This window comes from Balaenoptera ricei, chromosome 5, assembly GCF_028023285.1.
Source record: "Balaenoptera ricei isolate mBalRic1 chromosome 5, mBalRic1.hap2, whole genome shotgun sequence".
Taxonomy (NCBI): Eukaryota; Metazoa; Chordata; class Mammalia; order Artiodactyla; family Balaenopteridae; genus Balaenoptera; species Balaenoptera ricei.
This window is the reverse complement of record NC_082643.1, coordinates 141,070,158-141,083,767: the sequence shown is the minus strand read 5'-3', so window position 1 is coordinate 141,083,767 and position 13,610 is coordinate 141,070,158. Positions and strand designations below refer to the sequence as shown.

At 53.5% G+C, this 13,610-nt stretch overlaps 1 protein-coding gene across 7 annotated transcripts in view; it reads left to right on the top strand.

Moving 5' to 3' along the window:
- The window catches only part of RGS12 (regulator of G protein signaling 12), a 124,226-nt gene that overhangs the window by 61,061 nt on the left and 49,555 nt on the right, over positions 1-13,610 (top strand). For 5 of the 7 annotated variants that reach the window (XM_059923686.1, XM_059923685.1, XM_059923687.1 and 2 more), the window contains one exon: positions 12,545-12,566. In XM_059923686.1, the coding sequence (XP_059779669.1) occupies positions 12,545-12,566 (22 nt within the window). Of the gene's footprint in view, positions 1-794; positions 866-12,544; positions 12,567-12,910; positions 12,930-13,610 lie in introns of those variants that run through there. The other 2 variants (XM_059923690.1, XM_059923691.1) reach the window with 2 other exon arrangements.

Here is a 13,610-nt window from a genome sequence, read left to right as displayed (position 1 = left end):
CCATTGTCACCACTGCGCCCGCAGCCCTGGACAGGATGCATGCCGAGGTCCTCCCGGTCTAACACGCCAGGAGCGAGGGCCATTCCTGGAGCCCCTCAGATGAGACCCAGGGCACCTGCTGCGGAGAGGTTTTGACAGGGAAGCCCCTTGGGGAGAGCAGTTTATCCCGAATGTTCAGAAAGCTAGCAGGTAGCTCTGCAGTGTTGCCTAGGTTCTGGAAACAGTTTTCTTTTTCTTTCCTTCTTCCCTTTTAAAACCAGGACCTGCCATGGCCCCCTCGCGTTCAGGTTGTGTCAGGTGTTGGGAGGCAGACAGCAGATTGTGGAGCAGGGGCTGAGGCTCCGAGACAGGTCTCAGAAACACGGCAGGTTCCCAGGGCTGGCCCCGCGCACGCGTGCACGTGGAGCTCATAATAGACTCGTCAGCCTCTGTAATTAGGCGGTGCACTGCACCACACTGCTAAAAAACAAATTCTCTGCAGCTGCTGTACTGGCTGAGCAATTACCCCTATCAGCTGAAGGTTTATTCTTCTGATTTGGTAGAGGAAATACTTTTAAAATGATCTCACAGCGTGATTTATGTAAACGGATTTTTTTTTTTTCTTTGTACGAGACAATTGAGATAGAGTCTGAATCCCTGGCAAACCACAGCTTCCTGCAGTGCCCTGTTGCCATGGGTTACGGAGGGAGCGGGATGGAACTTCATCTGAAATGTCTTTAAACTTTCTGACGTGCACAGGCGTGTGGCGGGGCTGCATGGTGTGTTTTAGAGCTGCGTGCCTGGTGCGGGTCGGAAGTTCTCCTGTCTTAAGATGAATTTGGAAAAAGGGTTGCCAAAGGAGACTCACGTTTTAAACAGTCAGCAGGTAAGCTACTCCAGATGTTTCTCGTCACTTAAACGGAATTGTTTTAAGGAAACTTGGCATCTTGGTTCCTGCTTTATTTTCAGCCTGTTTAGAGAATGGTAGCTTTTAAGTGTAAACTTTGAAAATGTCTTTCTTGTGTCTACATCATGGAGCCTGAAGTGAGTCCCGTGGAGGTAAAAGCCCGGCTCTGGGACCACAGACCAACACCCAGAGCGAGGCTGGGTTGGGGGCCGGTCACACCGGGTCCCCCCCAACCTTTCGGGGGGACGCTGCCCGCATTCTAAGTCAGCCTTACAGAGAGCATCCATGTTTCCTTGTCCTTACCATAGTGATTCTAATAGATTTTGAAGATGAGTGAATTAATTTTGTTGAGATATTCAATTTCAACCAGATACCTGTATTACAATTTTTCTTACTCTTTAAATTACTGTTTTATAGCTAACATTTTCTCTTGTTTAAAATTGAAGTATAGTTTTCTTTTTTAAAATGGATTTACAATGTGTTAGTTTCGGGTGTACAGCAAAGTGATTTGGTTGCATATATCTAGCATTTTAAAGTGTAATGAGCTGGTTCTGCTTCGTATACATACATGGGGAACTACTTACTGGCAGTCGTATGGAATGATTGATTAGTATCTAAGCTTATAGAGTTGAACTTACTATAAAATGTTTTTAAAAGATTTGAGATTAAATAAAAATTTTTACTTTCCTCTCGTGGCTGTGCTGTGTTGATGTAAAGGCAAAAATAAATTTAAATTATTTACAGAAGATGGTTCCTAGTTACTGGGTACCAGTTTAAATTCATTCTTTTCTGAGAGTTGTTTCATCTTAAAATGTTCTCCTGATGTCTAGTTAGAGCCTTCTGTAGAGAACAGCAGGAGGAACTACTCGCTCAGAAGTGACTGGCTTGGGTGTTGGGTTTAGGAAAATGACTGCATCGTTCCCTTTAAATAGAAAATAGAAGTAGGTCTGCTGGACAGGCCAAGAGTCGTGCCTGTGAAGGAAGTGCAGATTTTAATGGATTTTAAAAATATTTACTATGTATTTTGAAAACTCCTTGTGCTGATAAAGCTCACCTGAGAGGGTGGGCTGGCGGCTGTGATGTTCACGGGTGTGCTTGCCGCGTGCCCGCCTCTGGCCCTCTCTGCAGGAGTACTGACGTCTCCTGTCCATTCCATTTCATGTCCTGGTGGAAGAGGGAACTTGGGATACACTGTGTCCAATATATGCACCAATTGACCAGTTACTAACTTGTACATATATGTAGGCTGCATTTTCGTTCCCATGGTATATAGAAGCAAGTTTTAGAAAATGTTTTTTGAGTGAAAAAAAAAAAATCACTAGAAATCTGCCTTTTACTTGCCTACATAAACGATTTGGATTCATTTTGAAATTTTGCAAATGCTCAACCCGGCATATAACAAAATCTGGTTGGTAAGGTCATATTTTAAGCAATAGGAAATGGGCTGGAAGGTGGTAGGGCAGTGTGCAGTCCTCCGGGTCTGGCTGGCTCTGCCCACGGGCCGGTGGGAAAGGGGGCAGAAAGCGCCGTGGCCTCCAGGTCAGTCCTAGCGAGAGACGTCTCGGGGTGAAGGGCAGTAGGGCTGGGGGGCCTGTGTGGGAAGGCCGCCCTCCCCTTGCCAGCTCTGTGCCTCCCCCGAGCCTCAGATTGTCCATTTCTACCATGGGTGTGTCACGGGAACGCTAGGGCCCCGTCCACGTGTGGATGTGCTCAAGGAAAGCCGTGACTTGTGAAGGGCGCTGTGTCTCTCGTCGCGCCTTTCATCTTGGAGAGGAGAACCCGTGAGCCTTGAGAGGAGACATCTCCCATAGCCATCTGAGAAGCGCACAGGGAAGCTGATGGATGCGGACCCGGCAGGAACGCAAGGCCCTCACTGGCCAAATGAACCTGTCGGTTTCCCCATCTTTTAGGAATGAGGTCCAACATAAGTAGACTTTGAAATGTATCTGCCCCTTTGCCAAAACAACGCGATCCTTCATATTTAAACCACACCACGATGGGCTGTTACAGCCTCAGGGGCTAGTAAGATCGCATTGAGGAAGCACGAGGAATCGTTGCGGGAAGAAGGAAAGCTTAGTGGGCTCCCTCTCTGGGCCGCCTTGCGGACCTTGGAGCGGCGCCCGAGCGCCCCTGCTGTGTCTGACTGGCTCACTGGGGTGGGGGCTGTGGCGGTGCTCCGCGCTGTGGCCGGGCCGCGGTCCAGGAGGGCTGCGACGGAATTGGCCATGTGCCGTCTGGCGAGGCAGCCCTGCCAGGCAGAGCGCCAGGCCGGAGACCTTGGCGACCCCGCGTCACCGCAGCCAGCGGCGGGCTCCATACCGCCTTCTGGGCCGCGGGAGCAGCCCCCCATGAGGTCCGGGGCCCCGGGCACCGCCGTGGGCACTGCCTCGGCCGCTGACCCTGCGTCCCCGCTCTGCTCTCACTGCGCCAGGCCCACAGTCCGTGTCCACAGCACCCAGTGTCGCCGGGCGGAGCTGTCCGGCCTGCTTGGGTGTCCGCTCCGGTGGCCCGGCTGCTCCGGGAGGGCGGTCAGCCCTGGGGGTCCCGGGCGTGGATACAGGTTCTGCCGCGTCGCACTCAGGCGGTCTTTGGGAGAGTCGGGTGTGGCGGCTCCGTGTGGCTTTCCCTCTGCCCAGGCAGGTGCCTTTGGGCTCTGGAGTCCCAGGGAGAGAGCTTGCCTGACACCAAGGGGCTTTACCCCTGCGTGCGCTGGGCTCTGGGTGGGATTTGAAAATAAAGGTTGCCCTGTGAAAAGCAGTAAAATAGTCTTTTCTGGGCGGCGCTGAGTAGGGAGGTGTTAGGACCAGCCGCAGTGGGCGGGCGGCAGCGGTCAAGGCCGCGGGCGCCCGCTGAGGGGGTGGCGCGGTCCAGGTGCAGCCGAGGGAATGCGGGTGCTGGGCAGCAGATCCCAGGAGGAGCCCTTGAGCAAGGCAGCTCCGTGCGCTGGGGAAGTGAGAGCGTAAAGGCGGAGGGGCAGGCGCGGCCAGGAGTGGGCCGCTGCTTCCCGCCCTGCCGAGCACGCACCAGGACCCCGGCTGGCCCTCTCCTGGTTGGGGGCGGCGTGGGCAGGGGGCAGATCTGAGCTGCGCCCTTCTGTGGGCGGGTGTGTCGAAGGCGCTTGGCCCGCCCTCTCTGAACCTCTCCAGGAGAAGCTCGATGGGCTGTCAGCCCTTCAGTTGACTGAGTTTCTGTTTAGCTCAGATGAGCTGACTTGGGCTCACTGGCCTCTCCCCCCACGTCGGCTTCTCCTGCTCCTGCCGCCGGGGTGCTCCTCTCCAGAGCCGGGGTGGCACCGGGCTGCGTGTCCAGCGGTCTTTGCCAGCGGGCATCCCGTCGTGCTGGGGGCACCCCAGTCGCTCAGGCCTGCTCTGCCCCAGGCCTCTTCACCTGACAACTGCATGGGGCAGTGGCTTCGGTCTGTCCAGGACCGTCCACTGTACCCCACTTGATCTGTGGGCTGCACAGATTCTTTTCTCCCTTTTTAACGCTCTGATTCTTGTTCTCTGTAGAAGAAGAAAGCCTCCTAGCATACTTGAAGGAAACGATCATCTTCCCTTTTGTTCACATCTTCCCTTCTTCTGTAAGACGTTGGTCACCTGGAACTGGGCTTCCCTGCGTCCTGTCCCCCTTTCTCTTGTTTGCTAGCGTGGCCGCAGGCGGCTCCTTTCTCCCGGGTCCTCTCAGTGAGCGCTTCTCCCCTGACTCTGAGCACACAGCTCTCATCTGGCGGGTGTGGAAGCTGAGCCCACCTCCTCCTGAAGCAGCAGGGCCTGTCTGCGTCCCAGCATCCCGCTGCTGCTTCGAGGCTGCCCTCCCCGCCCCGCCTCTGCAGATCTGGAGCCGCGTCCCTTAGGACGTGCGGGAGGCCTGGGGGGAGGGCCCAGCCCTGCTCCTGCCGGGCTCCCCGACCCCAGAGCCCTGCGGTCAGAAGGCCCCTGGGCTCGACCCTCCGAGACCTTCCGAGTCTGTCTGACCTTACACTTCCTCGCCCCGCCGGCTCTCCTGCCCTGGGCCCTGGGAGCCCCACTCACTCTGCCCCACGTCGGCCCCCTTCTGTGCCATGCGCTCCGGGACACCTGCCTCCCCGGGACGGCGGGGACTTGACTTTCTGGATTGATCTCCAGCCCCTCGCATAAGCGCCTGTGTTGCAGGTTTGTGGCAGGCACCCCGCGTCTGGAGGAGCGCGCGTTTGGTTGAGTGAGTGGAAGCTGTCCCAGCGGGTTCCCCGCTTCCCACGCTCCCTGACCCCCAGGGCCGGCGCCCCCCGCCACGGCCCCTGGCCCGCCTGGGGAGCAGGGGCTCCAGCTCCAGGCCCGGCTCCGCCGAGCTGAGGTTTTCAAGCGGTGGCTGCATCTCGGCCTCCATGAGAAAATGTTTCAAACGTTTCCTGGGTTTGGGCCCCAAGTTCAGATGAGAGGGGGCTTTGGATTCCGTGGACTGTTTATCCAGGAGGAGCTCCCGGTGAGCGAGCCTGTCTGAGGCTATACTCAGTGCCACGTCCTGCCCCGGACATCCCGGGAGGCCAGTGTCTACGTTAACTTGACTTGCAGGAGTCCGGCTGTCCTGTGGGGATGCAGGCGTGAAAGTCGTCCCAGACCCTCTGAGACGTCCCGCCCTGTCTACACAGTGGGGATGCGGGTCTTTCTTCAGCTGGGCTGGCCAGTGTGGAGGGGGTCTTCGTCTTCATTTCAGCAGTGAGGCCAGAGGGTTCTCGTGTAAAGTTGGATGCTCACCCCAAATCCCTAGCGTCAGTGTGGCGCCCGTGTGCCACCTCGTCCATGTTCCTTTGGGTTTTTAAGTTTTTGTAATGAATGATCTGAGGCTTCTCCAAGGGCACAGTGGAAATATTAGCTGTTAAATTCTTAGGAAAATGCTGTGATTGTGGGTTTTCGGTTTCTTCCGATTTTATTGGAGATTGAAGAGCTCTTTGGGACACACACACACACCCCCCCCGGAGATGCACAGATTGCATTCTGAGCCGGGGCCCCTGCGCCCTCCGACTGCAGGCCCCCACTGCCCGTCCCCACCCCTTGCAGGAAGTGCCGTGAGCTGCCTGTTAAGCCCCGGCCCGCCTTGTGTCCGGCCACCCCGCTGGCCACTGGGCAGCACTGAACACACCTGTGGTGCTGTCGTCCTGTTGTCACCATAGTCTCTGGATCGCAGAGACCCTCTGCTGTGAAGTCGGGGTTTGAACCTAGAACTACTTGCCTCTTCCTTGCTGCACGTGAGCCTTGTGTCCAGGTATCTCTTTGGCTGAAACTGCTGGGAAGGAACAGTGAGAGGGGTGTGTGTGTGTGCACAGTGTGTGTGCAATGCTGTGGATCCTGGGTGGGCTGGGGCGCGGGCACTGCCCCTTTGGTTCGGGCCCCTCGAGGTCTGTGGGAGGTCACCCCTGTGTCCTGTATGTAACCGGAGGACTGGGCGTCGTGGCTGTGGAAGGCTTCTCTGGAGAAGGCATGGGTGAAGCTGCAGCCCAGGTAGTGGGCTCTCCAGGTGCGGCTGCAGGTGAGCGCTAGGGACGGGGTGGGGTGCTCCAGGCGAGGGGAGGGAGAGGTCGCCTCTCTGCTCTCAGAGCTGTTCACACACGGCTTCCCCACGTTTGCACAGGTGCTCTCCACGCACCACCCCAGGACTACCGCCCGCGCGGGGGATGCGTGTCACATCAGGACACACGGGGTGTGTGTGCTTGCGTGCACGTAGACGTGCAGCTCTGAGGCCGGGCTCTAAAACAGCGGAGACCCCGGGGCATTCGTGGTGTTTTTCTTTCACATTATTCTATCCCATCTTAACTCATTTCTTCACAAATGCTGCTAACGATCCACTGAATTGATTTGATAGCTCCTTAGAGGGTCGTGGCCTGGTGTGAAGACCCCTGAGCTCTCGGAGCAGAGGGCGGGCTGGCGTGTGGGTGGGACCGGCAGAGTGGCCCTCCATCCCTTGTCCTATGGCCCTTCATCCGCCCCTTGGAGTCTTCCTGCCCCACACCACCTGCTCTCTTCTGTGCTCCGTCCAGTGAGCAGTCGCTTTAAAACTTAGACGATCGGGACTTCCCTGATGGTCCATTGGCTAAGACTCCGCGCTCCCAATGCAGGGGGTCTGGGTTCAATCCCTGGTCAGGGAACTAGATCCCACATGCCCCAACTAAGGGTTCTCATGCCGCAACTAAAGATCCCACATGCCGCAACTAAGACCCGGCACAGCCAAATAAAAATCAAATAAATAAATATTAAAAAAAAAACCTTAGAAGATCAAGCTTTTAAAAGGCCAAATAAATATAAATTAGGTGCAAATTGAATTGTTAGATTCTTAAGGCTTTTCATCATTGGGATTATCTCTTTTTTCAAAACGTTTGGGCAAGTTACAAGCCTTTGGTCTCTTATTTTAAGAACCAGAGATGGTTATTTAATATTTCTTATGTTCAAAGTAGGAAATTTTGTCAGTAGCTCAAAACTGAAAATATATATAACTGTATATTACTATGTATCGTGTAATTAGGAAATGATATATTCTCATAACTGCTATTGTCAAATGTTACTGACAGAATCGGCCTTGATAAACCAGAATCATATAGCACTCTTCATAGAAATTATCTAAAACGTTCAAAACATTAATTAAAAGTAAAATATCCGTGCACATGTGTGGTCCAGACACATTTCCTGCTGGGAATAGATCCAAATCAGTTAACACTGAACTATCAGGTTTAAGAGGCTGACCTGAGGTATGGAGATTGTTTGAACTTAAATTACGTATCTAAAATACTTTGTAAGTTTTTAAAAACAAATGTATTTACGTTAGTGTAAACTCCAGTCTTGGAGACATATCATAGACCTTTTTAGAGCTGTTTAGTTATGGTATGTGTTTAAATCGTAAGCACAGAAAAATGCTCACTTTCTGGCACCTTTTAACTGGCAGCTTGTTTTCTGCAGCTGCACTTTTTATAAGAATAGCATGTCGATATGGGAATGTGGGAAGAACCCAAGAAGTACAGGCTAATGAAAACACGTTGATACAAATCATACTGAGTATCAGAACAAACGTTAGGCGAGTTAAATTTTAATTTGTGAAAATGTTTATAGTGGTCTAAGCATGCCAAGAAATGTGGGGATGCCTAACTTTAAAAGTCATGTTGAGCTGCAATTAGTCCTTCTTACCCTTTGTGGGGGATGTTCTTTGGTAATTATCTATGGGAGTTTCTGAATTTTTGCCATTTTGGATGCTTCCCCCGTCAACCAGGATGTGCTTGAAAAATGCAAGCCAGGCTTAACAAGGGTAATTTGGTCAGAATTGGACATGTCAATCCCAAGGTCAATAGAAACGATTTGGGGGTTGCCTGCCTTTCCCCCAAGGCTGTTGTCGGCAGGTTGCTTGCCTGCACCGTCTCATTGGCCCCTACGCCAAGTGCTGGCCCCCTCCCTCGCCCCCTCCTGTGACAGCACCTGTCACCCGTGCTGCACTGTGTCACCTTTCAGCCTCACCTCCTCTGATAATGAAGCCCCTGTGATGTGCTCCGTAGCCTGCTTCCGTATCCTTCTCAAAAGGGCCAAGGAATCAGACGCTGACTAGGGATCCAGCGGGCCCTTTTGGGGGATATCTCATATCGGTTCACGTGATGGCCCAGCTCTGTCACTCCCAGTGTGTGCTTATAAATAGAATAAATACTGGGACTTCCCTGGTGGCGCAGTGGTTAAGAATCCGCCTGCCAATGCAGGGGACATGGGTTCGAGCCCTTGTCCGGGAAGATCCCACATGCCGCAGAGCAACTAAGCCCGTGTGCCACAACTAGTGAGCCTGCGCTCTAGAGCCCGCATGACACAACTACTGAAGCCCGCGCGCCTAGAGCCCGTGCTCTGCAACAAGGGAAGCCACCGCAATGAGAAGCCCGCGCACCGCAACGAAGAGTGGCCCCCGCTCGCCGCAACTAGAGAAAGCCCACGTGCAGCAACGAAGACCCAACACAGCCAAAAATAATAATAAATAAATAAAATTAAAAATAAATAAAATATGAAAAAAAGAATAAATATTAGATAGTAAACGGAAGAATTAGGTTAATGATAATTACACATTATTTGCAAATTAAGTAATCTGGTCAGGAAGTCATCACCGACTTCTCCAAAAGTATGGAAACTTGGAGGAGGACAGTAGTTTTATGTCCAGGTGATATTAAAGTGCGTCTCCATAGAGCTTTACTTTCAGATTAATGTCTGGTTGGGATGGAAACAGTTGCCAGGATAACAAATCGTGAACAGAGAAGGTGGGAGACGGCGAGGCAGGGCTGCGTAGCTGCTTCCGGTGATCCTTCTGCGTTGATTCGTGTCAGGAGCCATCCCAGCGCGAACTTGCCTCTCGTCAAGGATTTCTGTGCAGAGCTTAGGGCCTTGGGTGGGCGGGGATATCCGGCCGCTCCGGGAGAACCCTCAGCACACAGGGGCCACCAGCCTGTGGCTCCACAGACGCCTAGTACTTGGAAGGCACTCTTGGCACAGCTACCCAAAGTGGGGAAAGGAAGGAATTACATCATCTGAGGCTGTGGCTTGTAGACTTTGAGTCCCTCCTGGAAAATGCTGAACAACTGAGACTTGGACCCAGGATGCCTCTTCCTGGTGGGCATCCTGGAGGAGTTCCCGGAGGGACGGCCTGTGGGCAGTGGGTGCCCATCTGCAGAGCAGCTCTCACTCCTGAGGGGGTCTCGCTGGCCCTGCTGCAGGCTGGCCAGGATTTCCTGTGCACCCTGCACCCTCTCTGTGCACCCTCCCAGTGCAGCCTCGTCTCTGCTGCTTGCTTCCTGGGCCTCCTCTCTGTGCTGCCATCCGTGTGATTTCTTTCAGGTCTGTCTTCCAATCCCCAAATTTTCTCTTCAACCTCTAATCTCTGTTAACCTCTCTACTGAGTGTTTAATTTCAACAGTTGTAGTTTTCATTGTCAGTCATTCTGTTGGGTTATTTTTCATGTCTACCACCTTACTTCCTCTTTTCTTTATTGCAACTTTTATTTCTTCACAATTTCATGGTTATTTGACATCTGTATTAGAACCTTCCAGTGTCTGAGATTCTGTTAGTAGCTATTTCTGCTGGTTCTTTCTCGTGGTGGGGTTTCCTTGGGTTTGGGGGGATTTTTGAATTGGGAGCTCACGTCTGGGCAGGCTCAGGAGCTCCTGTGGGCCTTCCCGGAGGGTTTGTGTTTGTGGCCGCCGGAGATGGGGCTCCTTGCCCCAGGAGCGTCCGAGTGAGTGGACACGCACCGCTCAGCCCTGCGTCCCGCCTGGCGGCCTTGGCATCTGCCGGCTGCTCTCCGTTCCCTCCCCTCTCTCCTCCCTCAGGGCTTCCCCTTGCTTCTGCGGCGCAGCAGTATGTTAGAAAGCATGTTTGTTTCTGTGCTAGCTTCACAATGTGTCTATAAATCTAAAACTGCTCTAGAAGCACGTTTGGGGAACTTTACCTGGATCTGTTCACACTGTCCCCCCAGCTGGAGCCTTTTCAGACGCGCTGAGCCCGCCCTGCTCGCCGTGTCCACGCTCCCCAGCCCACCCCGCCTCCCCGTGGGCTGCCCACACTCAGCTGCCACCTCCTTCTTGGCTTCAGGCACACTCCTGTCTCCTGGATCTTGAGTTCAGTTCATTTTGGGGATACGTGTGAGATTTTTTAGCACATTTTGTTCAGTCTGCTAAAGCCTGAGACTTTAGTTTTAGTCGTGATTGTAACATGAAGTGAGCCACATCCTTCACATTCGTGGATTTTGCATTTTATGACTTATTTTTCAAAATTATTATTGATAGTATTTCTGCTTTTGTGTATGGCCTTGCAGATTTTCTTCTCATAATCTCAAGGGAGTAATTTGCCTTTGATATTACTTAATTTACAACACGATTGTAGGTGATTTATTGTGAGCATGGGCAGAAGGACAGCTTCCCATGGTGCAGTCGTCCGCCCCGGGAAGGAGACTCACCCCACGCTTCTCCGGTGAAAACCAGACCCTTGGCAGGTGAGGGCTGGTGGCTCGCTGGGGCCTGCTCATTGCCTGCCTGTCTGGCAAGATGAAGGTTTAAAAGCTGGACCCACAATAGCCTGTGTTTTTACTATTGAAAAATATATTGATAAGGTACCAGGTTATAGTTCCAGAGTATTTCTGACCAAGGACTCACGGTGGTGTGAAACGCTGATGAGCCCGACCCTAAAACCATCAGGAAGCCGCTTCCTCTCGCTGTCAGAGGACAGACCCTTGGGGGCAGGAGGGTAGGTGTAAGTCCCACAAGGTGAGGGGCTGCGACCAAGAGGGTCCCCTGTCTTCCGTGAAGCCCAGGAGGCAAGGTCTGGGGGGCCCTGGCGCTGGCGACAGGAGGGCCAAACAGTGAGTAGGCGATGCAGTTGACATGGTGGCTCTTTTCAAAATTCGGCCACAAATACGTGCTTTCTCTCCCCCGGGGGGATGGCGCTTCCACCGGAAGCAGCTAATCTGGGGCACCTCTGTCCTCACTTCTTTGGCTTTGGCCTTAGGGGTCTTAAAACATGACCTCTGCTTGTTGGGGAGGCCCAGGACTTGGGAAGGGGCTCCCCGTTCACTCCCCACGCCATGCACTGCGGTCTCCCTTCCCTCTGCAGAGAGGAAGGCGTGCAAGGCCTGGGGGTTCTGCAGTGGGTTTATTCTTAGGGCGTGGCTGGGAGGTTTCCTTGCGCCCAGCCCCGCGCTGGGCGAAGATGCAGAGGGCAGCACGCCCGCTCCGGTGCCCAGCACCGCACCGACGGCCCGCTGGCCCCCGTCCCTGCCTTGGGGCCCTGCCTGCCCGCTGCTCTCGGAGCTGTGCCTGTGCTGTGACCAGGACATGTCAACAAGGCAGCAGGTGGCCCTGCACTGAACCCGCTCCCCTTCCCGCGGTGAAGGCTCCCTGGTGTCTGTGCCACCGACACCCTCTCCTGCCTCCGCCCAGCTTTTCCCTTTCCCGACTCCTTCTCCGGAGCCCTCTCCCTCCATGTCCCGGGTGACCTGCCCTAGGTTGCAGCCTCAGAACTGTTGACCCCCAGGTGGGTCCCCAGGGGGTCTTGCTCAGCTGTCCCCATCGGAGGATTGCTCAGAGCTCTTTGGGAGCCCAGCCCGCCTGTTGTTCCGGGACCTCCCTCGATGGCCTCCTCCCTCCAGTCCTGGCCTGTCGCCATCTGTTTGCTCAGGGTGGCTGGGCCTGGCGGTCGGGGTTGGCTGTGGGCCGGCCCCCACTCTGCTACCACCGGGGCGGTTTCACCCCTGCACGGGCCGGGTCTCGGGGTGAGAGCGCTGAGCAGGGCTGTGATGTGCCCAGGGCAGCGCCTGGCCCTGGACGGACAGTGGGCAGGGTGCCTGCCTCCTGGACGTGGGTGTGCCTCACGGACTCGAGCCCGGGCTGATCAGACCGAAGTCTGTAACGCTGTTCTCACCGAGGTTGTTACTAAGACGGCGATGTCAAACGTGCTGGGATTTGTCCTCAAGGGGAGATGGGCTGCTTCCGCCCGGCCTGCGCCCCGACTCGCCCAGGAAGCGCAGGGACGCGCCCCAGTGAGGCGGCTGGTCTCCTGGACACCCGCTCCCAGAACGGGGACGGCCAGAGTCTGCTTTTGCTGCTCACGTGGACGTGCTATCTCCTGACCTGTCATGAGGCCCAATTAACTCATGTCTCTCTCTCTTTTCTTTCAGTCTGCAACTGTGTCTGATGGTGGTAAGTCACAATTTCTGGTGTATATTTTTATTATTTTTAACGAAGTTTTCACATGTGGAGTGTATTTGCTGTTGGCTCACTCGTAATGATGTTTTCTTGGCCTTTCTGCATCCCTGGGTGGAGGGGAGGATTTAGTCGGGGCCAATTTGGGGGCAGCTCTCCATTCCTCGCAGTGACTGCTACCTGGGTTTTGGAAGCAGTTTATTGCAGAGACGTGCTCGGTGTGGCAGCACCCTCGCCCGTCCCCTCGCATTCCTGTGCCAGCAAGTAAAGACCTGCTGCCCGCCTTGTAGAACTAGCTTGTAAACCAGCAAGGGAAGATTTCAGAGCTCTTGCTGAATTTGAGCGATTCTGGAAATTCGGGTGAGACGCTCAGTTGCTAAATTTCCCTTTCTTAGGAAAAGTTTAGTAGATAATTGGAGAGGTGTGGGATGAAGAGGAAGCTTTTTTTCTGCCTTTAAATGATTTTGTTCAGGGGATTCTTTTAATGGGACTTCCCCGAAAAGCAGATGGCCAGAGATGTCCTACTTCACTTAAGATATTTCTCGATGTAACCCTTATCATTTTAGTTCCGTGAGTTTTAAAAACTCTTCAAAATGATTTGGAGAGTTTCTTCCAAATGTTCCTTATTTCTTATAATACTCATAAAAGTCCTATGCTCACAGTTTTGGTTTTTTTACTTGTTTTTAATTACTCTGTTCTGTCTATTGAGAGTTGAATTTTATAATTTGTCAAAATGTATCAGCACTTTATTTTCATTTATTTGCTGGCTGTGGGTCCCAAGTACTGCCAGAGCTGGGGAGTCACGGGGTTCAAGGTTACCCTCTGTATTGTAAGTTAAAGAGAAACCAAGGGTTTCTATTGTCCAGCAACTACAGACTTCAGTCATAAGCCTTAGACAGGGTAGCAGGTATGTGGCGGGGCTCGGCCTGGAAGGTGACGCCAGTCGCCCTCCGCCGGCTGGGGTCAGTCCAGCCGTGGGAAGTACAAGAAACGTGCAGATACCTGAAGCTGAGACCAGACAGATCCTAAAGTTTGTGTTTG